This window comes from Anarrhichthys ocellatus, unplaced genomic scaffold (genome assembly GCF_004355925.1).
Source record: "Anarrhichthys ocellatus isolate YVR2014 unplaced genomic scaffold, GSC_Weel_1.0 scaffold214, whole genome shotgun sequence".
NCBI lineage: Eukaryota > Metazoa > Chordata > Actinopteri > Perciformes > Anarhichadidae > Anarrhichthys > Anarrhichthys ocellatus.
Window position 1 is genome coordinate 113,739 of NW_022280244.1, and position 26,067 is coordinate 139,805.

The window sequence follows — 26,067 nt, forward strand, 5'->3', positions numbered from 1 at the left end:
GAGTCAGCTGAAGCAAAACGGAAATGAGGCGATGTTGAAGAGAGTTGCGAAAGAAGCAAAGAGAAACCCAGACCTAAAGAAGGTACTGTATGCAACTTCCACTGACGACCAAGCAGAGAGTGACGACCAAGCAGAGAGTGACGACCAAGCAGACACTGACGACCAAGCAGACACTGACGACCAAGCAGAGAGTGACGACCAAGCAGAGAGTAACGACCAAGCAGACACTGACGACCAAGCAGACACTGACGACCAAGCAGACACTGACGACCAGGCAGACGCTGACGACCAGGTAGACGCTGACGACCAGGCAGACGCTGACGACCAGGCAGACGCTGACGACCAGGCAGACGCTGACGACCAGGCAGACGCTGACGACCCAGAGGACACCTCCGAGCCAATGACATTTTAACATGTAATTAGGGGCTCCTGCAGGAAATTGTCATAACCTGTCCAGTGGATCATATTACTAGTTGACATTTTTATGATTCCTAATTCGTGCCTCTTCTTTTGTACTGACTTTTCACATATGCTGGAAATGTATCCCCTCCAGCTATAATGTGTTTATTTGAATGAGTACTTTTAACTGTAATCTCACCTGTTACGTTTCGAGGAAAGTGCATTTTATCGTGGATTACGATTGCTGTTGATGTATTTCAAATAAGTTTCAAGCTGAATCCGCTCTCGGCCCCACTGGCTTGTGTTGTCACCATAACAAGTAAAAACAATCCCCATTTTCTTTTGTACTTGTCAGTGAACACAGAAAACAGTTCTACTCCTATTCTAGTTCTATGGCTGCATTGGTTATTTTTGTAGTTCATGAAGTCATTATTCTCCCAGTGACCGACTCGCTAAATCCTTTGTTTGTCAACTGAACACATTTTTATGCTCCACTTTCTTGTTTCTTTTAAGTGTATTTTCGAATATAGTGAACTGGATGACAACATGTTGGTTTCTTTAATCAGCTACTGTAAATATAATATCCCCTGTGGTGGGGAACGGGGTGTAGTATTGTAACTTTTTAAACTTTGAGTTTGTTCATTGTTTGTTTCTTTCATATCATTACTTCTGTATCCTAGCCTTACTGTGTTTTTTTACATTTTTTACTTTTTTTACCCATGTGACCTTCAGCCTCCTGATGAATTCTGTTTGCATTATATTAAATGTCACTTGTTTGATTATCTTCTCAATCTGTTTTCTGTCATCAATTTGTATTATTGTTGTTCCCAACAAACCTAACTTAAACAATAATGTTGGTCCTCACAGCTGTTACTTTTCCTGATTTCATTTAATTTTCAAGTGCTGCAGCTTCTTAATGTTCCCAAAATCTGTTTCACGTCCACTGACGACGTCCTCAGGTTGTAGCAGCGATCACAAGCCAACAGCTTCCCCAAGTGGCCATCTCACCACACTACCAGCACATGGAGCTGCAAAACACTTTTACTTTTAATGCAAGTTTAAGGTCTACTCTAACTTTTCATTGATTTAGATAATTGTAAAGGTTGGTTGATTGCTGTGCAGTTCAGGCAAAGGTGTGTTTTTCTCAATCTTTAAGGTTACACATTAAATGCATTACAAGTTTTAAAGGATTTTATTAATTAAAAGAATGTATTACTAAAAAGAAGACAATGGGATCTATGTTAGGCAAACAATTTAATTTTGTCATTCATCAGCTGTTTTCTTTTACATCATTATTTGAACAAAGTTGAGTTGATCAAACCCTTAAATCTACAAAGGGTGGAAGAAACCAGAATGATCTGATGAAAGCCGATCGTCTTTCTCTCTCAGTCATCCTCATCTTCTTCTCTCAAAGCGTGGCGGAGTTTCCTCCAGAACTCCCCACTCTTCTCCTCCTCCTGAGGCCACTCCAGGTAGGTGCTGGAGCTCATGAGTTTGCGCAGCTTGCAGAAGCGTTTGGGGATGTCGTCCTTGGACAGCGGTTCCAGCAGGACCAAGATGGCCGCATCTTCGCCGGCACTGCCATCGAACAGCTGGAAGTGGGAAAACTCCAGCTCGTAGCGGCACCAGTCCGACTGGACAAAATTCTCCGAGAGGATGAAGACGGTGCGCCGGCTGCGCTCCATAGCGCTCATGATGTTGTCCACAATCCAGTGTCCAGGAAGGAAGTCCCGCTTGTGGAGGCACAGGGTCAGAGGTCGGGGGGCTCTGTGGTTCACAGAGTCTTCATCGTTCTCCCTGGAGTATAAACCAGAGAGAAGGTAATGTTTTAATCTTTGCCATATTTGGTAAATATCGCATGAAATTTATTGGAATGGTAATTTGTCAAAAATCTGAAATTTCCAAAAGTCTTTTAACTAAAAGTTGATGTGGGCTCTGCTCATCGTCTTGTGCCAAACTAACTTTTTTACCAAGGTTCACTGAAATCTGGTAAGTACTTTTTGAGCTTTTGAGATACCCTGCTAACTAACAAACAGATAAACAAACGGTAGAACGTTATTATGTTTTAAAGATATAGATCAACATTACCGTGGCTCCTCCAGCTCAGGTACCAAGAAGTTCTCCACCCAGCTCGCATCTCTCTCGCTGTAGGACACAAAGGCATCGTAGGACAGCAACTCCTCCGTTTCTGCTCCATCTCTGCGTTGCCGCCGTTCCCGGGAGCTATGCTTGGCCCTCAGCCACACCCACATCATCTTGAGGTACCAGAACGCATGGAGGCGCCACAGCAGGACACACACCAGTATCCCTATAACCAGTGCCACCCCACAGCTCACGGACACAAACAAAACCCGGTGGCACACGACAACAGAGAGTTGGACTCGACCCACCGGTTCCCCCTGCAGGTAGAGAGGAGAGTCGCAGACGTAGCTCTCCTCTCCATCTGTCAAATGCACGCCTCCACCTCCTTGAACGGCCGACTGGAAGAAGTAGACAAAGTCACAGGAGCAGACGAATTTGTTCTGACCCGCCTGGAGGTCCTGGAGCCGCCTGTACGACTGGAGGTCCAAACGGTCGAACATGTTCAGGGTGTTCGACTGTGGGAGAACACACTGGGGTCACACTGGGGGAATACAAAGAGGACTGGAAGAAGAAATGTATGATTGAGTGATTGGTCCTTACCTGTATTGTCAGTGTTTGCAGATTGGGGAACAGCCATCCAGGGGGCAGCCTCAGTAACTTATTCCCAGAGAGGTAGAGCTCTCTCAGGGCAGGCAGGACCAGGGTGAAGCCCTTGAGGTCGTTGTTGCTCAGATCCAACACCTGTATGTGATAAAGCACAAGATAAAAGTGGTGTTTGCTGCAGTGTGTGTGTCAGGTTGACTGTCAGGATTACTGCTACATGGTCCACTTTCACTTTCAGTACCTCCAGAGTTGCAGGTAAACAAGGAGTGATGGTAGTAAGTTTGGCCCTGGAGATGTTGAGGTATCGCAGGGTGGAGGGCCAGGAGCAGCCCTGGGGCATGGAGCTGTATCCATTCCGGCTGATGTCCAGGTGGGTCAGTTTGGAGAGCTTTGTTACCTGCTGGTTCATCGTGTACAAAGACTGGACAGCAGAGAAGACAGAAGCAGACGAGTCTTCAGGAAGCAGGTATTCATCTCCAAATTTTTTTTTTTTACGTATTCTTGGATTTATACTTTATTGGCACCTCAGTGATTTTACTTGTGATTATCAGGTTACTAGTCAGTAGGAGTACTACTCCTCTGTGGTTAAACAACACATTGTCTCTCAAGTGCCGCTAGCTGGACTTCTTTGTAGCTAGGAAGTACGAATTAACAAAAAATCCACAAAAAAATAAAGACAGTTTTTTCAAGTTTCACAAAGGCACCTTCAGAGCATTTCCACTGAGGTTCAAAACTCTGAGGTCCTTCAGAGTGCCGTCTCCATCGCACAGTGTCTCCACCAGAGTCAGGTCAGTCAGCAGGTTGTCGGACAGGTCCAGGTACTGCAGGTTCACGAGCAGGCGGGACGTGAGACAGGGCAACACAAACACCTGAGGGTAAAAGTTCTGACTTTAAAACCACACTCTTAATTTCAATCTTACAATCGGGACTCCTTGCTCCAGCTATGTAGTGGATTGATGTAGCTATCGCACGAGACAGATAACACCGTCCTTACCTGACTGTTTATGACGGACAACTTCCTGGGGTACTGCAGCAGAAACTGCAGCCCCAGAAGGGAGGCAAACTGAAAGACTTTCAGCACTTTGACATTTCGTAGGAAGAACTCGTCAATGCTTTTATGGTCTGTCCATCTGGCTCGCTCCCACCTAACACCAACGGAGAAACAACAAACCATTAAACTACCCAGTAGGTACGTACATTCGCAGCTCGTTTATGTTTCTGCCGGGCTGCTGATTGGTTGACTAAACGTGCTGCTTCTTAGCCTGAACACTGGTGTTCATCAAATGAGACGAATTAAGGCCCGTCCCAAAAGGTCACTAGAACTGTCGCTAGGCGCCTTTTGACAAAAAAGTCTCTAAATCTAGCAAGAAAGTTGGCGTCAATGAATTTGCTAGATCGTGCTGCCGTGCTGGTTTCCTACCTGCCCTCGCCTGTCAGTGTGACGTCGTCCACGGACAAGGAGGTGAGCGGCGCCCCATCCACCGCCACCAGGAGGTCAGCAATGGCCTCATCGGACACAGAAACGTTACGTAAGGTCATTTTCCTGAAGAGAGACATCATAGAGGAGCGACTGGTTGGTTTGTCTGCCAAACCGATTTTACATTTTTACACCCCAAAAATGTATAACGCCTTTAAACTTCCCCTGTTGATTACAATCATTAAGACAATTGTTTTTTGTATTACAAATTTACTGAAATGTTACGTTTAAATATCTCAAATCTCAAATTTGATCAATGCTTCCCATAGTTTGACAGTTTGCTTGCAGTGATTGACAGCTGCTTTAGAGAATCCCTGACTCTGATTGGGTGTTTTCCTTCAGGCACGGCAGACACTTGCAAGTGCCTTTAGGAGCACTAAGAGAAGGCAGAGGAATCTGACTGTTTTCACAGTTTGTCTGTCCCATGTACTACTGTCAGGATATAGTGACAGTACCGCTGTACAACCGAAGCTGTAAATCATTGAAATGGAGAAAGTAGAGGAGTAAAAGGTACGTGCTGGTGACTGCAAATATACTGTACATTAAGAGTATTGCACTTATTTCTCTTTATTATTTTTCTCTTATGTTCAGGCACTTTCTTATTATTGAGAGTTTCACACTCATAATTACAGCATCGACTGCCCTCTCAGCCCTATCATTGTGTTCATCAGTGCTTCATTAGGAATTCTGCATGAACGCGAGTATTAAAGAAAAACAGATTGTAGACAGACCTGACTCTCCTCCTGGTCACCTCTCTGGAGGGCTGAACAGACTGATTCCTCATCAGATGGAGATCTTCCAGAATGATCCACGTCTCAGGGTATGACACGTCCCCGAGCACAGCCGAGGCTAAGGCTACGTTCGTTAAAAATGGACCACGGAGGCTCAAAGTGACACGACCCAGCGGCCAAACGTCCGCTAGCGTACCGGTTTCATACCTGCAGCGAGAGAGGGAGAGAGACAGGAGAGGTTAAGTGGAAGATGGGGAATAGTAAGATCCTTTAAAGGGAAGGGCAGACTGTGGATTCAATATTCAGGGCTTCAGTCTTTGGTCCTTACATTTACAACTGCAGCGAAAGTGCCCTCTTGGATGCCCCTCTGGTTGATAAAACATGAAAAACAGCCTTCTACGATGCCCTTCCATCAGAGAAAACGCGATGAAGTGACCTTTAGAGTGCCCATCCAATGGAGAAAATGTGATAAAGAGCCCTCTAGGATACCCTTCCATTGAAGAAAACCTGATGAAAAGTGCACTAAAACGGTGCGGTTCCCTCTAGTTAGGATGTTCTTCCAGTGGAAAAAGCGTGATGAGGTTCCCTCTAGCGTACTCTCTGCCCGACCGCATGGAGCCGATGCCCTTTTAATATTTTGACACCAACCTTATATTTGATCTTGCTTATACGTTATACTTTCCCTCATCATCTGCATTTATAATCAATTTGATTAATGTGGATAATGTGATGTTATCACAAATGACAGGGCCGAGAGGATAACCATAAGAACCACATCGAATTTGACTCTTCAAACTCCTGAATCAGCTGCATCAGCTCTTATCATGTTTTGGTATTTTCTCTTATAAAACATTAGAATCAATTATATTTGAAGTTGCTACACAGACAAGAATGTTCTGTGCTGTCTCCCAGTGTAATATATCTATCTATCTACATATACATACATACATACATACATACTACATTTATATATATATACATACATTTATTTTCCTTTTTAGGACATTTGACTCTCGTGCAACAACATAAACACACAAACAGTGTCAGTCCTTCACCTCGTCAGGTTGTTGGCGTGCACAGTGAGCTCCTCCAGCTGAGTGACTCCAGACAGATCTCCTCTCTTTAGCTCCTCCAGAGCAGGACCTCCAAACCTCAGCCTCCTCAGCCTGACCAGCCTCTGAAACACTGGAGGAGAACCCAGGCAGCTGGAGGACACAAGACACACAAACCACGAACATCAAATGTGATTTGCATTGTCACTGCTCGGCCTTTGAACTGTAACCTGAGTGCTTCACCTGTAGGGGTTGTGGAGCAGGTTGAGCTCCTGTAGAGCTCCTAGCTTGCTGAACCATCTGTGGTTGAGAGCAGTCAGCTGGTTGTCAGACAGATCTAGCTCCTCCAGGCTCCACAGAGAGTCAAACGCTGACGGATGGATCACAGCTAGTTTGTTACCTGGAGGACAGTAATATCGACATGTAAAAACATCCGGCACTCTAGGCGTTCCCCAGGGTTCAATCAGTGGACCACTGATTATCATCAATTGTCATTAATGTTATTATTGTTGCAGTGATGCCTGGCAGAGAAGATCCTTGTGGCTAAGGAGTGCAAGCGGTGTTTAATTCCTGCACGTTTGAGTCTGTGCCTCCTCTGTGGTGGAGATGAACATAGAGATGGACACAGAGATGGTGCTGCTTGTCTTCTCCACCTTGTCCTCTGTCTTTACTCCGATGTTTACTTTTAAAAACCTCGACAGCCTCTAGATGGCAGAGTCGGCAGGAGGAGGGCTAAAGAATCCCTGTCCTGATGAGTGACTCAGTCATATGTCATCATTGTCCAATGTCAATTACAAAAAGTAGGCTACAGCCAGTGTGCGAAATACGGGGCTCTAGGGGGGTCCAAGTGGTATCGGCGGAGATGGGTCCCCTCGATTGCCATCAGGTATTTCACACACTGACACCAGTGGAAACATGGTGGACTCTGTGATGAGGACCCGCTCCCTATGTGGATGTGAAGGGCTCATTCTAAGCTAATGAAACCACAAAGATTCTTAGTTTCAGGTGATCATACGCTAATGAGGACATAGTTATGAATGTTAGATTACATTTCTGCTAGTAGATCCCCTGAATCCTCCTCTAAAAGCTGCAGTTTCTAAGTTCATTCTTGACCTTAGGCACAGCAAAACATGGAGAAGTCCTGAGCGTGAACATCTTCAGTTCCATCACGACCGATGAAGACCATGTGAGATGATCAAAAGCTCCAGAACAGCTGCTGAATGGAGCTTGGAGGTAAGATTGTTTTGTCATTTATATTATAATTCATACATCTCAAAACCTTTCATTCATTATTATTATTAGCGTTAAATGTATTCAATGTTATATTTAACGCTAATATAATTAATAAAAATAAATTCATTTGTAGATTAATGTTAAACTAATGGCAAATGACAAAACAAACCTTACCTCCAACATATATATATATACATAAATATCAATATACATTAATATATATAAATAAATATATATATATCAATACATACATAAATATCAATATACATATATATAAATATATATATATTTATATATATAATCTTGTCAAAAATAGTCTGTCTAATAGAGTAGAAATCCAGTTAAACACAAATATTGTCATAAAACGTGTCCTGCCTCCTTAAGTACACTAACATGGTGAAGAAGTGAATCTGCTGCTCGTGCCTCATGTCACAGAGAAGCCTTTGATCTATCCTTCTGTCTGTTAATCAACGTTACCATGGAGACTCAGAGACCCCAGCCTCGCGTGTCCCGTCAGGTCGTCCCCCGTCACCACGGTGATGTCGTTGAAGGACAGGTCAAGAGTCAGGGCGCCCTCTGGTACCGCGGGGACGCGGGTCAATCCGCCGTGGGAGCAGTTGCACAAGAGTCGCAGGTCGCAGCGATTGCAGGACGGCCTCTGACCCCAGCACGAGGGGAGGAAGAGGAGGAGGAGGAGGAAGGTGGAGTGAAGGTTGCTCGACTGTCCCATCCTGCAGGGAAGGAAAGCGATCGAGTGGATGAACAGAGCAGGGAAGTGAACGAGCATCAAGAGGAGAGACACGCAGAGTGAAGGAAACTCAGTGAGGAACTCTGGTTTGACAAAAGAGGAAGTCTTTAACATTTATTATGACTCGTATAAACCTCATGTTCAACGCTAGGGCGCGTTAGTGGAGCAGCCATCAGATGAGGGTCTATCAACGTTATTATTATCATTACCATTATTACAGGTTAGAAATAAGTTATATATATTTTATTATATATATATAGATTTTATTATATATATATATATATTTTATTATATATATAGATTTTATTATATATATATATTTTAATATTTATTATATATATATATAGATTTTATTATATATATATATATATATATATATATATTTGTGTGTGTCAGAGTTCCCACACTGCATTCATTGTGTTTTATAGCCCTCCTGTGTTTCCTTTATTCTTTAAATTATCTGTGAAACAAGCGGACGACTTCTGCTGTTATATAACGGAACAATGATAACAATCGATAAGTCAAACTCTCAGACATGAACTTCATGTTTTGTTGTAGGAAGGTCTGCATTGGGTTACCGGTTGTTTCCTGATTTTCTAAAATGATAAAAGACAAGAGAAGCAGTGAAACAGCTTCATGACCGTCAGGAGAGGAAGTAGAAGGTTGAGGCTGAAAGCCTGAAAAGAGGTAGTGAGCATGAAAACATGTGTGTTTGTAAAAATGCATCAGTGCATGAAAGGATCTTTTGCATATTCTTTAACTCATATACGGTCCAATGACATCAGAGTGAGGACATATCAGTTTGACTTTTGTGCTAAACTGTGATGTCTATCTGAAGAATTACGCTGAACTCCTTATTGATTATGACTCTATAGAAGAAGCACATTGTTGTATTGTGTTGCATGTGCTTTGTGTTACAGAACACACTGTCACCGCTGTAGGTTCAGCACCGTGACCACAGAGACATCTGTCAGGCTGTGGTCTCTGCTCCAGCCAACACTTCCCCTTTGACCCCGTTCAGAGAGACGTCAAGGTTCACTAGCATACATGAATAACTCCACAGTCGTTCAAAGCCAAAGAAAAGGAACGTATGACAGAAGAGCTGATAATACTTTAAATCCTTTAATCGCTGTCACAAGGTGATGCGCCAACAAAACCACCATTAAAACACAGAACACAGAATAAACTCCACAAAGACACAATTTACAGCAGAATTTAACTGTAAAACATCTGATTCATATGATTTAAAGTCTGGCCTTTGGTTCTCACAATGTCCTCTGAAGTCAAGAGCTTCTTCGCTTCAACACTCTGGTTTCTGAGAAGAGAAACGATGTTTCCACCTCCGAACTGTGATTTTCTTACGGTCGCCATTTCTCCCCCACACAAGGACTTGAGTCTTGTCTCAGCAAACCAGTATTCTGTTCTCCAGTAATCTACAGGCTTCTCTACAACATAAAAAGAACTAGACGTGGTAGAACATGTAGTGCACGCTTTGCAGAATCCTCTTTTCTGTGGTGGTACGGACCCTTTCTTTTGTATTTTCTGTAAACTTAAACGCTCTGAGGACATACAGGAATGTGAGTATTTCATATGTGTTGAGCTGGAGGGATTTATTGAGAATCCAGTAAACAATCTGTGTGTGTGGTTTGGAAATATATGAAATATATCTGTTCAATTTGGAAATGAGGTATTTATTTAAACCTCTCACAGGAAAAACGGATCATTGTATTGATGTAAAGGTTTGTAGCTTTGATCTTCATGGTGTTTTTCACTTTGGTTTTTATAATCTGTGTCCACTTCTTCACCGTCACATGAATGCATTATGTCATTATGTATTATTATTTATTGTTACTTTTACTTCTGGAACTACAGTTCGCTACATGTGCGGCCTCCGGAGGGACGTGAACAGGAAGCACGGTGGCGCACAGCAGCCGCTGTGCGTAACGCGTTGTCCCCAACATATCGTTACGCTCCGGTAAATCAGCACCATTCCGTGTACACCGGATGCACCAGTACGAGCTCCTGTTCGCAGTGAACCCGCGCACGTACAGACCGCTGTCACGGGACTACTTTGATACTCAACACAGCTTCAGATCACGAGGATCCTCAGGCAGCTCTGAACAACGCGGTGCCGTGATCTCTGAACGCGTGCACGGAGGTTTACTGTCCGGTGCACATTGGAAGTAACGACGTCCACAGCCGGTGTAGGTCACAGTGCACGTGGAGCACGTGTGTGATGTGTGCGTTGTCTGATGGGACTGAGCTCTGACTCGCAGGAGGAGATGTGACGCAGATCGCGACTAACCGGTGCTGACCCGCGTCAGCGTGGTGTTAGTGCTCCACAGTCCGCTCCACTGTTACCCCCGCCCGGCCAGCTGGTGGCGCCACGTCCCGTTACAACGTGCTCAAGTGTAGTTCCACCCTGGTGGAAGAATCTCGAGTAATAAGTGATTATTAGTGAAGCAATCATTGTGTATGATGTTATTATATAGATGAATAACTGCTGCTGCACGATAAGCTCAGTTGAGATGATTTGACAATGATTCAGTAATATTATGTTAGCAGTGATTATATTAGCATGATGTACTCCTGCAGAGCCGCAGAGGCTTTTATTTGATTCATTATTGTTATTGTATATTAGCAGATAATCCGCTCGTGAGTTTTGGGTTACATCGTTTAGCTTCTCGTCTGGATCTTCGGGTTACTTTTGTAACTTTAAAAGAAATATCTTTTATTTAGCCAATGATCATATATCATATAAATCATCATATCATATGTGTGTGTGTATATATATATATATATATATATATATATATATATGTATGTATTTAAGTGAATATGCAGAAAAAGAAAAAGGCATCCAGGTCTCCAGCAGACGGATGGATGATGATTCTGTGTAATGCTTGTTGAGCTTATGCACTTCCTGTCTGCACAGGAAGTTGTTGTGCTGCTTGTGATCATCTTCATCTTTTGTTTCAAATATCAAATATATAAGTAAGAGTTTAATAATGTACCGCACGGCATGAAGGACGAGCAGAGCTGAACGTAGAGACAGCTTCAGAGCGTGCAGATATGAAATGATGTAGAATAATCTATTCTTTATTTTACAGTATCGACTCGTCGTTTGACTTTTATTTGTGATCTACAGAACTTCCACGTGCACTCTGCTGCTTTAACCTGTAAAGGGCTCAAGGGTGGAACTATGTTTATGCTCCCACAAAAAGTATAAATTGCAAATTTGTGCAAAATCAAAATCCCAATCTTTTGCAGTTTATACTTTTTTGAGAGTGTAGATGAGCTCCTCACAGGATTAAGTGAACATAATAAAGGCCCGTCTACACGAGTAGACGTGTGTTTAAACGGATATGTTCCTCGTCACACACCAGAGAAGAATATTGTGAGCATGCTATAGCTAGTTATGTCTTCATTCATTCATATCTGACCTCTCATGTGGACAAAATTTCATTAAAAGATTGAGGAAAACGATCTCCGTGTCCGTGTGGGCTTCTCTTTGACGTGGGCGGGCTTCGGTTACTGCCGGTGATACTGAACCCGCTCCTTCTGAGGGTTGAGGTGTGATCCTTAAACAACGACACACAGCTTGTGTTGCTCGAGCTGGAGGATGTGATATGAAGTGATCCAGCCACGTCTCCATCGGTGTCAAACAACAATCTGCAACCCAGATTAGAAACAATGCAGAAGGAGGTCGAGGACAAACCCATAAGACGAGAGAAGAAGAAGCAGACGAGACCGAGCGAGCAATAAAAAGATGAAACATGAAACTCAGTGATAGCATCACACACGCATACAATGCATGAATGAGGAGACGTCTGCTCTGGTAAAGTCTGACCTCAGATCTGTGTGGGAAACTAAAGCGATGACTCGGCAGATTGCGTCTGATCTGCAGGATAAAAAGGCCGAAGCAGCAGAGACGCCTCAACACACAGCGGCTGATCCTGAGACAGGTAAACTTCATTCATGCATTCATTTCATGTGCTCCTGTGTGTGCATGCATTTATATGTGTATATGTATATATATGTATATAAGTGTACAAGTCCCACCAAGATGGAGCTTATTTTAACTGCTGTTTAGTTTAATCTATAATATTACATCATATCATGTGTTTTTTTGTGTATAACTTGCAAAGTTGTGTACATGCATGTGCAGGAAATCAAAAGGAATTTGGCTTCGGGGGGGAAATACTGCCGGCCAGTATTGCACTTTATTTATTTTGCAGTATTTATTCATTGTATTTGACTCAAACCTGTTTATGTACATTTGTTTGTGACACTCTTGTGTCGTGTGTGACGGAGCTCTTAAAAATACAATAATAAAAGAGTTATTTTAATCTCAGCGAGGTTTAAATACAGGAAAAGGAAATACATGTAGTAGAATAACGAGTATTTCCTCCTGAAATACATGAAGTGATTCCCTCCTGTACCTCATGTATACTTAATACACATAAATAATACGTTAAACCGTCGGTTATTAAAGAGGTAACTGGTTGTTATTCAATAGTTTTGCTTTATTATATTTGACTATTTGCTGCTGTGTTCTGACAGTCGACCCTCCCTCTTCATCTTCATCATCATCATCATCATCATCATCACCATGAAGGCCCTCAGCGTGTCTCTGGTACTCGGCTTCTTCCTGACCCTGAGCCGGGCCGTCCCGCTCAACAGCACGTACCCCATGAAGATGATGATGATGCGGGGCAATCACGAGAACATGGACAAACCCCACCCCATGGGTCAGTACGTCCCGCAGGGCCACGCCCACGGGAACGAAACACAGTACATCTACTCAAGTACTGTACTTCAGTACACGTATGAGGTTTATATTAGGTTTCCATGTTCAGCTTCATTTAAAAAATATATATTGTATCCTACCTTAACTTCACTTCATGCATCTCTTCATTTAGTATATGTATATATATATATATCATTTTTCTACATGATTAAGAGACAGGAGTTTATCTACACTTGAATGAATTTCACGTTGAGTTTGGCGCCATCTGTTGCCCGTGTTGTTGACAACAATACAAAGCATTGTCACAGAGAACACTAGCACTGTAATGACATGAATCAGTTTACAGTAAATGAACACAAGCTGGTGATTGTGTTATTAAAAGACTTATTGTGAACGTGAGTACAAGATTAAAAATGTGTTCTCTTCTTGTGTAGACATGGAGATGGAGATGGAGCCCTACTGCCCGTACGGCTGGACCCACTATGAGCATGAGTGTTTCATCTTCATCAACAGCAACAAGAATTGGATTGAAGCCGAGGTGAGGAGCGACACCGCCGCTCAGGCGTTTCAAACCAAACCAAACCAGATGTGTGAACTCTCTCTCTCTCTCTCTACCCCCCCTCCAGAAATACTGTCTGTTTGTAGGGGGCAACCTGGTGTCCATCCACAGTTATGAGCAGAACCACTTCCTCCAGTCTTTGACCGAAGATGGCACCCACAGCTTCCCCCTGACCTGGATCGGCGCCACCGACGCCGTCCATGTGAGGAAGTCTTTTGCTGGAGAAATGAACTGGAATTGAATTTGTTCTAAATGGCAAAACTACAAAATACAAACTTTAAGATTTCAATGTGGTCCAATAACAACACCTTTCAATTGTAAATTTATAAAGTTGCTTATTTATTTTAAACTGATGTATTTCCTGTATATCCGTATGTTTGTTTGTGTCTTTGTATCCACAGCTGAATGCTTGGCTGTGGAGTGACGGCTCCAAGTTTGACTATGAAAACTGGACCCGAGGCTACCGGATGAATGAAACCGAGCGCTGTCTGGAGATGAACTATGGATGTAATGAACTACGCAAACACACGCACGCACACACACACACACACACACACACACACACAATAACTTTTTTTAGATATTTCAACCCTGGGAAATCCCCCCCTCGCTCTGGTTTTTGAAGATTGTGTTTTGCATTAATGTATCAGCTGTTTCCACCGGTCAGTATCAGCTGATTGTCTCTCATCATATCGTCCTGTAGCCTCTCGGTGCTGTTCAAGGTTTTTGTATCCTAAACATTTTGGTTGAAGTGCGTATACGTCTCTGGTGGAGACCTGTCAATCACTGTGTAGCCCCACCCCTAAAGCATCCCCTGCTTTATGGTCTGTTTGACTCTAAATGGACGTTAGTGCGTCATTTTCTGTTTCTCTAAAAGATCCAGCGTGCTAACACGACTAAATTCTAAATTGACTTTCAACTCCAACAAACATGCTTCATTGCGGTAAACGTTGTCTTTGCACGTGCAGCTTGAAATCCCTGAAGTCCACATTCTCTGATCATCTTTTGTGTTTCAGTGCACAAGAAGTGGATCAACGCCCCCTGCGACAAGTGTCTCCCTTTCATCTGTGGCAAGATGATGTGAAACCAGCCGCATCCAACAGCTGGAGTTTCATTTTGTTTTGAACAGATGCATCAAAGGTTTCGAGTCCACCTGCCAAGATGTGGTCCAGGTCTGCCCATCTGAGCTCCCTGTAGTCCATCTCGTATCTGTGTCGACACACATGACCTCCTCCTGTTGGATTGAGTCAATCACTGACATCATTAAAGCTATCGATGCACACTTAGCTGTGTTAGTATGAATGAAAGCAGGAGTAAAGGTGTTTGATTAATTCTTCTTTTACATGTGTAGTGTGTGCCCTCAAATTACAACGCAAATAAAATAAAAAAATATACATTAACAAAATGTGTTTGTTTACATATTTCTTCTTGTCTGAGATGATAAAATGTAAAGTTTGATTCCTAGTTTCTAGTTTTAAACGAGGCAGCTGGTGTTTGTTTAGGAACACCACAGAAACATACAGAGTTATGTGCAGAAGGTAAATACAATGTTTGTCATTTCACAACGCTGCACCACCAACCGGTTGGACTCAAACACACTTCAGTTGCTCAATCGTTCTAATTTCACGAAACTGGAAAAACAAAACCAGCTTTGACTGAGAGGAGAATCTCTCCTCTCAGAACTAGTGTTCACTAAACAGAGAGTTACTCTAATAATGGGAGAGATATTAATCATCAATCAGACTAAAGTCAGTGTTTGTGCACATAGTGACACATGCTGCCTGGGTGTCATGAAGTAACCCTCACACTCATTTCCCAGCATGGAGCCCTCACGGCCGGAAAGACTACACAACTCCTATTTATTTACTCTGGGCTGAAACTTGTAATAATATACTCGGTTTAAAACTACCGGATGTCTGAATCTGTAACTGTAAGATTATTGTTGCAGATAAAAGAATAAGGAAGTCTGAATAAATACGTGTACTCGATCAAAACTATTGTAACAAGTTTGTCAGTTTGTAAAATGCAGAAAGTCGTGATGAACTCTCCATTAAAACGCGTTCCACTGCCTCATTCTGCCTGATTTACGTTACACGTTCTAATGAGCGGCTAATTAAAGGTGACGGTCTCAGTTGATTGATAAATATCTTTTATTGTACACAAACGTTATTTTTCAATATTAGAGGATTTGTGATTAAGAAGCAAAGAATAGAAACAATCTGAACATTTCATTCAAACAAGAACCAGAATCTGTTACATGTTACTATGTATCTAACTTAACTCTCTGGACAGAGAGTACTGCTGGTAATACTACCTGTACTCATAAAAGAGTATTTCTACACTGGCGATGCTGAATGTCAACGTTTAAAGATCGTGTAACCTCACGTCAAAACGAACAACACAAGTTAAAAGCTGTATTATTGGACACGTTGTCTCTTACACACATCATCAGATTCAGACGTATCAGTAAAGCCTTCAACCCTTTTGCCCTTTTGCCCTTTGGTTCCTCCGCCAGCAGGCTGACCGGGAGCAGCGGTGACTCAGGTTTGGGTAAACTGTCCCCGGCAGATGTTGACTGTTCTTTTTTCGTTTCCAGCAGATCGATAAGAAGTTGACCCGCAGGATAAATAGCGGGTGGCGTCAGATGTGAGGGCAGGAGAGAAGGAGTGAAGGCGCACTGAAGACGAGGATTTGAGAAGAAGAAGAGTAACTTCATCACGATGAGGACGCTGCTGTGTGGGTGTGTGTGTCTGTGTCTGTCCGCCGTCTGGGCTCTGGACAACCTGGATTATGACGACTATGATATGGTGAGTGCTTCACTTTGGTGACATCCTGAAAGTTTTACCGTGAATCACAATATTTAAATGTTACCGTACAGTGAAATCATCACTTTAAAAAAATATTTCTACAAAAAAATTAAATGAAGTCAATGAATCAAACCTTGTTATTTCATTTTTTAATGAATTATATGGATCTCTAACTTTATTGTCTGTACATACAAACCTTTACTCACCAAATGAAATCTAAAAAAGGCCAAACGCACATTTTTATATATAACGTAAACTCGATCAACATAAAATATGACAACATGTATTAATTCACCGTCTCTTCCTGACCTGTATGATGTTGTTAGTAGTTGTGTATTATTAATATGTTTAAGGTGGAAACACATTTTATTTCAGATTAGTGGAAAGAAAACATTTATTTTATTAATTCTTCTATATTTCCGTCTGTAGATTTATCATAAGTTAGCATTACATAATGCCTTATTTGCATATTTTACATTTCAGATTGTAATTTAATACAAAATGTCTTAGTGTAAGTAATCATGGTGATATCTGTTAGTTACTGTTCTTAGAGTTTAATATGTCAGATATTCTGTTAAGAGCATATTCAATGTAGATTTATTTTAATATAATATAAATATAAAAAAGGCATTTTACACTTTCAGACACTTATTTTGTGATGTAATAGTTTTTTGTGTGTATTTATGACACTGTGCATCATCTAAGATGTGACATCTTTCTCTTCATCACCAGATTACATGTACAGTAATAATGCATTCAGTTTGAGGTCCAGCTCCTAAACTACCATGTATAGTATACATTGTATACGATCATATTATAGAGTCCTCAAACAAATGCAGCTTTTACACAAATACAAGTTTGAAAAGAAAAATGGATTTTAATCTTCTAATATGTCACAATATTTTTCTTTTATCTTTGGACAACAAGGCATCGTCTACAAAGAATGAAACAGTGAGTAGAAAATGCTTGATTTGTATCATGAATTACATTTATTTTGATATATTTTTGTATTCCCTCCTCACGTCCTGTTTCCTCTTGTCTCCCCTCAGGCCAAAGCCGGGACCGTAGACGCTCGTGGTCACCGTCCGCTAACAAGGGGCGGGGACAGCTACACCCGCAACCGCTATGCCCCGCCCCCTATCAGTAGCGGCGGCAGGTACGTTCAAACACGGACACCTGACCAAATAAAAGACACGTTCATATTGATGTATACATATTTAACATTAACGGTATTACATTTAACAAAGTACAGAAACAGCGGCAACATTTACTGAAAGTATCAGAAGTTATTTTTCTAAATGGGTCATTTTCATGCGTTTTAATATATTATTGAGTTATCATTCCTGATGCATTACTATTTTATTTTAATGGGTGAGCTGATATGAATACTTTTATATGATTTAATCTATAACTGTGCATTTAGAAGATGAGTGTATGACTTGATGGTAAAATATTGAAAACTACAGCTGTCAGATAAATGCAGTTAGTTTAGTCAAGTACTGTACTTGAGTATTTCCATTTTATAGTACTTTCTACTTCATTTCAGAAGCAAATATTGTGATATACTTTTCACTTCAATACACTTTTTAGCAGCTATAGTTTGTCAAAATTAATATGTGGTCAGTTTATAAAATATTGTTACAGATCCAGCAGATTATTATTATTATATTTCTTTGGTGCTTTTTCGTCCCAGGTATCGCGGCCGGCCCACCCCACCTCCAGTCGCAGGACAGCAGTTGCAGGAGAAGGAGAAGCAGCCGGATGAAGGAGGATGCACGCACGCCGCAGAGGAGATGGTAGGACGCACACGATCACCCACCCGCCCACACGACCGCCCATTCCACATGTTTGTGTCACGTTTCTGCTGGACGATGTCAAAAGCATTAGCGCACGTTTGTAGACGCCTTTGTTCCAGGTTTACACTTCATTTCAGGATAAAAACAAAAGAACAAAAGGCAGAAACTTGAACTTTGGTATTCAAAATCCTACACATTGTTGTTTTGGTCCAGATGATCATGATGCAGGTCTGTAACTCTTTCTTCTTGAGGCGTTTATTTGAAGAAACAAATTCCCCAAATCTCAAAACTCCAATGTCAGAAAAAGCCATTTGTTTTAACCAATAAAAACATTGATTCACTTGTCTGGAGCAGGTTTGATATCTGCTAATTGATTTTCATCCATAAATCTGTTGATGGATAGAAGGAAGTCAATGGCTGCCTTGGAGCCCCCCCTTCCTTTAGTCAGTGATTGACAGACATCTAACAGAGATTCTCTCGTCCATCAGGGTGTTCTGTGTCCCACTGGCTGCGAGCTGAAGACCATGCTGCTGAAGCAAGAGAGGAACGTCAAGACGGTAAAAAGTGAACTTTATCTCAGCAATGAGAGAATATGGGAGGATATGTTGGCTGCTCTAACTCTAAATGTTAGATTAAATGGAATTCATTTGCTGTCATATTGTGGATTGACTTCCTGTTGCTTCCATTTCTTCTCACAGAGCATTAATGAGCTCAAGCCTCAGGTGGATGATTTGTCCCGATCCTCCAACACCATCTACAACTACGTCAACAGCATTTCCAACTCTCTGAGGGAGAGGCAGAGGATCGTCGGCGGTGAGTCTGACTCCAGATCAGCCGGATAATGTCGGTAAATTAAGGTTCACGAAATGGATCCGCTAGTCAAGGTTCAACCAATCAGGACGCCTTCATGATCCTTTTGATAGTTTATAATGAAACGAGAGCCTTCAAGTGCTCTTCTCAACGTTTTCTTCTTCTTTGGGTAAAACTGTAATGATGTTTCTTTTTGAGGTATAGTTACGTCACTTGATATGAATAAATGAATGTTTAACAAAGTATTTGATCCACTTTGTTATCCTGTTGTTCACCTCACAGTTAATCAATCTCAGACAGTTATTACAGAAGAGTGCATTGCAGTAGAGTAGAATATATTTAGAGTAGAGTAGTATTTACCCATTTAAACTCCTCGAATTTCTGACCTTGTTTAAAAAAGGTATTAACTGTCGGGAAAACATGTTAATACACAGAAAGTTGTGTGTTCCAACATTAAAATGAATGCTCATCGAGGTGATAAGGTGAACTTGTGTTGTGTGAAAGAATTGTGGCAAAACTGTAAACGTCAAATACAGTGAAGAGAAGAAACAGGTGCAAACAAAGAGATTAAACACTGTTCCCTCTTTCCAATCTTTCTCTGAAACTTCCACATAATAAGTTAAACATAATAATACAAACGTAGTTCAACATCATTTCATACGATGCATGCCAAAAATGATTTATTACTTCAATGGTTTTGTACAATCTAAACATTTCGAATTGTTCCTTTGTGCACCTCCTGAGTTGTTTCTCTGCCTGTCTCAGACAACAACAGGGTGGTCAGTCAGTACACTGATCGGGTGGAGGAACAACACGCCTACATCAAGGAGACGGTGGACTCCACCTTCCCCTCCAGCATCAGAGTGCTACAGGTAAATAAGAGCTGACACCTTATTAATCATGCTTCTTGTTTTTAGCTGTAAGTAAAGCATCACCTTGGAGAGAAATAGATGATGAGCTTGAATCTATTGCAAAGAAAGACTGAAACAAAAATAAATGTATACAATATACTAATGTAGTGTATCCAACACCCCCTGATGTAATGCACTGTATACCGTGTGCTGTGTGGCTGCAGGGGGTCCTGGACAAGATCAGGCAGAAGATCCAGAAGCTGGAGAAGGCCATCCAGGGCCAGAGAGAGGAGTGCAATGAGCCGTGCAAGACCACCTGTCCCATACCGGTGGTGTCTGGTAAGTGTGGTGACCCCTAGAGGTCGCAATGTTCAATATACGCAGGCGACAACTTCTGGGTCTGAAAAGTGAAGCTCTCGCTAGTGTCCATCAGGGGGCGACTCCTCTGGTTGTATAGAAGTCTATGAGAAAATGACTCTACTTCTCTCTTGATTTATTACCTCAGTAAACATTGTAAACATGAGTTTATGGTCTCAATCTCTAGTTTCAAGTCTTCTTCAATACAGCATGATGTTCATTTAGTACATTATGGTCCATTTAGAGTCACACAGACCATAAAGCAGGGGATGCTTTAGGGCGGGGCTACACGGTGATTGACAGGTCTCTACCAGAGACGTATATGGCGTCTCTACGTCACTCCTCCTCAGTCCAGATATGATCACTTCCTGTTCACTGGTTGAGAAAAAACAAGATGCGACGACGAAAAACCAAGATGGCTACCGCCAATCTTGTAGCTTTTGGTAGAACACAAAAGTAAGTGAACTTGTTCTCCTGTGTGATTCAGGTAAGGAGTGTGAGGACATCTTTCGTCGTGGAGGAAAAGACTCCCAGATGTACTTCATCCAGCCCGACGCCTTCTTACCTCCATACAAGGTCTTCTGTGATCAGACCACTCAGAACGGAGGTGAGCGTAGAACTCAGTTAGGCCACCTAAACTTAGTTTGTTAATACTTTGGATATTTTGGGCCTTTGGTTGAGGAATCTGTGTTTAAAAGAGACCTTCTTCCCCCCCCCCCCCCCAGGATGGGTCCTCATCCAGAACAGGCTTGATGGCAGTGTCGACTTCGGCCGACGCTGGGACGAATATCGACGCGGTTTCGGCAACACCGCCTTCGATGCTGGCAAGGGTCGCTGTGAGACTCCAGGTAAGACTTCTAACGTATACCACTAGAGGGTGCTGAAGGGAGTGGAAGCCATGGGAAGTAACTGAGTACATTTACTCGAGAACTGTACTTGAGTACAATTTAGTTAGGTAGTTGTACTTTGCTTGATTAATTTGTAAGACTACTTCACTATATTTATTATATTGTATTGTACTTTTTACTAGTTAAATATAAGCACCAAATAAATGTATGTTATCATCATTGAGAAAGATAAAGCTATTTATTCCTTGGTGAAATTCATAAGCTACCCAGCATTATAAATAGTAAACTATAAGATCACCATTCAACATTAAAATGACACCTTAATGCATCAATAGTTGTAATTCAATATAATAATATACATTAATCTAAAATTGACCGTTCTGCGCAACTATAATGTTTATTTTAGAATGTACTTTTACTTGTTACAGAGTATTTCTAAAGTGTGGTATTAAATATATACTTCTTCCACCGCTGGTTGAAACCATTTTGTTATCTAATCATGTCGCTGAATCTTAATTTTGGCAGTTACCTACATATTCATATGCAGCATTATTCCTGTGATTTGTGGTTGACTGGCGTCCCTTTCTCCTCCGTCACCTGACAGGTGAACACTGGCTGGGCAATGATCGTATTAGTCAAATCACCAAGATGGGCCCCACTGAGATTCTCTTTGAGATGGAGGACTGGACAGGAACCAAAGTGAGTCCTCTGTGTGTCTATTTACAGTAGAAATTATTAAGTGATCAACAGAAAGTTTATCTGCAAATATTTTCGAAATGGTTTGTCATATTTGAAGCAAAAATTCCAAACTTTCTCAGGTATTTGGTTCTAAAATGTAGGAATTTGCTACTTTTCTTTATCTTTTCTGATAGTAAAGTAGAAATCTTTTTGATTTTTGACGGATAAAAAACTATTTTAAGGACAAAAAGAAATAGGAATATGGAATTTCTTTTCTGAGTCAGTTCTCCTTGGGGGTTTAATTTCACAACTAAATGAAAAACTAGTTTCAGTGAAATAAATCACTATGTCACAAAATGTAAAAAATAAGTCATAGTATAGCATGTTGGAAAAAAGTAAAAAAAAAAGGTCATAGTAATGCATGTCGAAAAGATATAGTACTTCAAGTTGTAACTAACAACATATAAAATCATAGTATATTTTGTCCTAATAAATATTAAAGAGTCAGTATTCTATGTCGTAAGAAAGTAATAAAGACGTCATTGAACAGTGGCAACAACAGTCTTTGTACTAATATTAACCAATGTTTCATTATTGCTAAACTAACATATTTAGTATTTTTGATAATTTAATTTTGACTCCTCAACCTTTCGTGTAGGTCCATGCCCAGTATCGCCAGTTCACCGTCATGACAGAGACGGCCAACTACCTGCTGGCGGTCAACGGTTATTCCGGCAACGCTGGCAACTGTTTACTGGAGGGCTCCTCAGAACTGTTCGGTGAAAACCGCACGATGACCGTTCACAACAGCATGATGTTCAGCACCTACGACAGAGACAACGACAACTGGTAAGTGTCCCGATGATGGTGACAAAACCCAAAACACTGGCAATTCAGTTAACCAACAAGTCCTCCAAACGATCCAGCTATTCAGGCTCATGTGAACTAAACATTCTCACACCTCTAAAAGATACTCTATAGTGGGGTTTGAAGAAATCAACAGCTAGTTGCTGCTAACGTATAACACGCCATTGCCAAGTTCACATAGTTGCATATTTGTACCATGGACTCCTTTCATTTAACAACTGTTTCTCTCGTGTGGAGCATTTATCCACTCCAGCAGAGGTGGACTAACTTAAAGTAGCTGCTGCTGCACCGCTAATTAGCTAAAAAAGGCTTAATTCCTCTATCAAGGTACTTTGCCATTGGTCAACTGCACAAATTCACACGTTAACATTTCCCCCAACTTGACAATAAATTCCTGCATCAATTCATTCCCTCTGGTTTTTCATATATCACCTTTCTCTGTCCCTGTTTCCCTGAACCAGGATCCCCGGGGATCCCTCCAAACAGTGCGCCAGGGAGGACGGCGGCGGCTGGTGGTACAACCGCTGCCACTCGGCCAATCCCAACGGCCGATACTACATGGGCGGAGCCTACACGCGCCAAATGGCCAAGCACGGCACCGACGACGGCATGGTGTGGATGAACTGGAAGGGGAGCTGGTATTCGCTGAAGGCCATGAGCATGAAGATGAGGCCGTACTTTGCCGTACCGAGCTAATCGTGTCGGAGAGCACGCGCACACGTAACACATACAGGAAACCGCCAAAATAAAAGACACCAAAGTAAATGGGGGCCAAACTAGAGCCACTAGAAAAGCTTCAAAACTCTTTGTAGTGTTCGACTAATATTCATGTGTGTCCTTTATTTCAGCTGTAACCTTTGTGTTGATGGACACGCACGTTTACACACAACTGTTTTCACAAAGTGATGCAGCGTTTAACTTCAGAAGAAAGAGAAATGAGAAACTGTTTGACGTCAGAGAAAAGAGAAACTGGTTGTGAGTGAATGTGTGTCGTCTTCAGTGTGCACGACTAGGACGAGTTGCTGTCCTCCACTACTCAATAAACACGTTGAGGAACGTACTTTCTGTCTGCTCCTTTGGTTTTTCACTGCACTTTAGAGACCGTAGAAAAGAAAATGTATTTATTTTACTATATCTCCATTAAGGGGGAAATTTGTCTCCGCATTTGACCCATCCCTGTATATAGGGAGCAGTGGGCTGCTGGATTTAGTGTCTTGCTCAGGGACACCACAACACATGACACGTCCCAGTCAAGGATCGAACCATCAACCTTGCGGTTACCAGACAACCCTCTTAGGCCAGTGAACCACGGTCACCGTTTCGTCACTTTTATGTCCCTGCTGAAGCTCCAGCCTGTCAAAATGATCCATGAAAATATAGTTCCAAGACAAGTAAGAACTGACCACGAGTGCTGATTAATGGAAGCTTTCGACAAGAAACTACTTTATAAGAATAAAGCTAAATAGGACAAGAGTGAGCAGAGAGAATTATGTCTTTTATTAACTGCTCTGTTAATAATACAAATGAAAAACATGCAGTGAGTTCAGTACAAACAGAAATATAATATTGTATATGATGTGGTTAACATTATACATATTTACATGGTATAGCGGTACAGAATACACTAAGGTATTATAGTAATATGTGATAATAACAATAACATAGTATAGTATGTATATAACACATGTTACAGTATAATGTATATCAACAGTAATACAAATACCAGAAGTATATGTATGTTAATATTTCATTTAAAAATGAGGGAAAAACCTGTTTGAGATGTTTCAGGTAAAACATTTTAAATCAAGTAAATCTGGCTGACGACCAACTTTACCTTTAAAACACGACAGAACAAGTTGAAGGTGGTGACAGTAACAGAGAGTGTGCACGTTAAAGGGAGCGTGGTGCTGTGAACAAACAGAACTAGAAACAGTCATTGTGTTTGTTGGAATGGACCTTTAAAAGAAACACACATTCTTTACTTCCACGTGAGCCGTCAGACCTGCCTCAGCTCTGCTGGGTGGAGAGCCTCCAGCAGCTCCTCCACAACGACCCGGTTCTGTCCGATGTCCTCAAACTGGGTCAACAGTTCTCTCCGGACCGCCGGGATGGTCCTGTACTCTGGGGGCGGAGCCGGGCCGACGTCGACAGGCTGCAGCTTCATGCGTGGGATGTCTTTGGGAGGCGGAGCGGCCTTCCTCCTCCGGCTGAGACTCTCGTCGGCCCGAAGCGTCTGATAGCCGAGGTGATCGATGCTGAACGGTAACACCAACCGGCAGGACCCGTAGCAGGCTCGCAGCTTCAAGTCAATGTCCACCTGGAGACGTACAACAACACTCATATTATTATTCCCCTGTAGGGCTAAGGTCAGACTTCTGTGTTATTATAACACAGGATATGAGTTCATGTGATATCACAATAAGTTTGATTTCATTCACTTAAAGCTGCTCAACAGATATTTCAGATGGTAGCACAAGATGTAAACACAACACTGACACAAACACTACACATACACACTACCGGAGCAGTAACGCTGCCTATAAACCAAAACAAAAAGCTGAAAGATGCTAAAACGCTGCGTAGAGCTGAGGGGCCCACGACCTCTCGTCTGGTCTCACCTCTGTTCGATACATGTCCTCCATTTGTTTCTGGACGCTGGCGCTCAGCTCCTGGAGTTGCAGCGACAGCCGGGACGACCGTCTCCGTAGGGACGTGAGGTTCCTCGCCAATCCTTCAGAGTGTTCCACCGGCTTCAGCTCTCACACTGGAGACGAATACTGTGTTCATCAGCCAGCATTGCTTTAGTCCAGAATACATAACAAGTCAGTCTTACTGTGTCTGTTGACGATGACTCTCCGGTTGTGGCTGTAGATGTGCGTCATCGCCGTCATGGACTTCTCAGCCGCGTCTTCGTACATCTTTGCCATCTTACACACCTTCCTCAGTCTCCTCTCCACCTTGCTCTCCGTCTGCGAGATCAAACCCTGCAGTCTGCAGCCAGAGGGGCATTTAGAAACCTTCCGGAGAGGAGCACAAGGGTTTACTAGTGTGTGGATGGGCGTTCTCAGTGGTTACCTCCACCATTCTGATGCTTCAGACGGGCGACACTAATGCTAGGATTGGTAATGTTGAGAAACTAGCAAGAGTACGCTAGAGTTTAAAAATGATCCAATTGAAGAGCCCAGCAAAGCGCTGCCATCGCTCTGAAAGTATCGAGCGGTACTGAATCCAACAGTTGAGTTCACTTCTAATCTTCTGAAAGCTGCATTTACAGGTTTTTAGAGGGTAGCACAAGATGCTAACACAACACTGACATACCATCATCTTTAGGTTTATGTGGCTAAGCAGTATTACTGTAGTACTACTCTAGTTCTTCAGTAGCAGTAGTAGTAGTAGTAGTAGTACTGTAGTATTACTAT

General features: G+C 42.1%; 3 protein-coding genes across 3 annotated transcripts; 2 read left to right on the top strand and 1 right to left on the bottom strand.

The window, feature by feature from the left end:
• Positions 1–1,647: 1,647 nt before the first annotated feature.
• On the bottom strand, positions 1,648–8,372 carry LOC116400889 (toll-like receptor 2 type-2). The gene is made up of 11 exons (XM_031878992.1): positions 8,055–8,372; positions 6,588–6,744; positions 6,348–6,497; positions 5,293–5,499; positions 4,505–4,627; positions 4,079–4,229; positions 3,789–3,953; positions 3,326–3,505; positions 3,082–3,222; positions 2,488–2,996; positions 1,648–2,196 (listed from the first exon to the last, which is right to left on the bottom strand). Exons 1-11 carry the CDS (start codon positions 8,362–8,364, stop codon positions 1,785–1,787), a joined length of 2,505 nt encoding a protein of 834 aa, XP_031734852.1. The 5' UTR covers positions 8,365–8,372; the 3' UTR covers positions 1,648–1,784.
• Positions 8,373–10,329: 1,957 nt separating this feature from the next.
• On the top strand, positions 10,330–15,000 carry LOC116400885 (ladderlectin-like). Its single transcript, XM_031878982.1, has 6 exons — positions 10,330–10,508; positions 12,889–13,076; positions 13,510–13,613; positions 13,702–13,836; positions 14,036–14,141; positions 14,651–15,000. The coding sequence occupies exons 1-6, from the start codon at positions 10,330–10,332 to the stop codon at positions 14,716–14,718; spliced, it is 780 nt and encodes a 259-aa protein (XP_031734842.1). The 3' UTR covers positions 14,719–15,000.
• A 1,293-nt stretch (positions 15,001–16,293) lies between these two features.
• fgb (fibrinogen beta chain) lies at positions 16,294–23,708 on the top strand. The gene is made up of 13 exons (XM_031878970.1): positions 16,294–16,441; positions 17,369–17,392; positions 17,491–17,597; positions 18,135–18,237; positions 18,726–18,794; positions 18,936–19,050; positions 19,813–19,919; positions 20,123–20,237; positions 20,743–20,862; positions 20,981–21,103; positions 21,708–21,802; positions 22,440–22,630; positions 23,110–23,708. Exons 1-13 carry the CDS (start codon positions 16,355–16,357, stop codon positions 23,342–23,344), a joined length of 1,491 nt encoding a protein of 496 aa, XP_031734830.1. The 5' UTR covers positions 16,294–16,354; the 3' UTR covers positions 23,345–23,708.
• Positions 23,709–26,067: the final 2,359 nt, after the last annotated feature.

Bases quoted from the DNA above. Each gene is read 5' to 3' on its own strand.
- LOC116400889 (XM_031878992.1), bottom strand. From the start codon at position 8,364: ATGCTCGTTCACTTCCCTGCTCTGTTCATCCACTCGATCGCTTTCCTT. The intron at 5,500-6,347 runs GTGAAGGACTGA...CTCTCGCTGCAG, and splicing joins CACGCCAACAACCTGACGAG to GTATGAAACCGGTACGCTAG. The intron at 2,997-3,081 runs GTAAGGACCAAT...GTTCTCCCACAG, and splicing joins TGCAAACACTGACAATACAG to TCGAACACCCTGAACATGTT.
- LOC116400885 (XM_031878982.1), top strand. From the start codon at position 10,330: ATGCACCAGTACGAGCTCCTGTTCGCAGTGAACCCGCGCACGTACAGA. The intron at 13,077-13,509 runs GTCAGTACGTCC...CTTCTTGTGTAG, and splicing joins GGACAAACCCCACCCCATGG to ACATGGAGATGGAGATGGAG. The intron at 14,142-14,650 runs GTAATGAACTAC...TTTGTGTTTCAG, and splicing joins TCTGGAGATGAACTATGGAT to TGCACAAGAAGTGGATCAAC.
- fgb (XM_031878970.1), top strand. From the start codon at position 16,355: ATGAGGACGCTGCTGTGTGGGTGTGTGTGTCTGTGTCTGTCCGCCGTC. The intron at 16,442-17,368 runs GTGAGTGCTTCA...TTGGACAACAAG, and splicing joins ATTATGACGACTATGATATG to GCATCGTCTACAAAGAATGA. The intron at 21,104-21,707 runs GTAAGACTTCTA...GTCACCTGACAG, and splicing joins GGGTCGCTGTGAGACTCCAG to GTGAACACTGGCTGGGCAAT.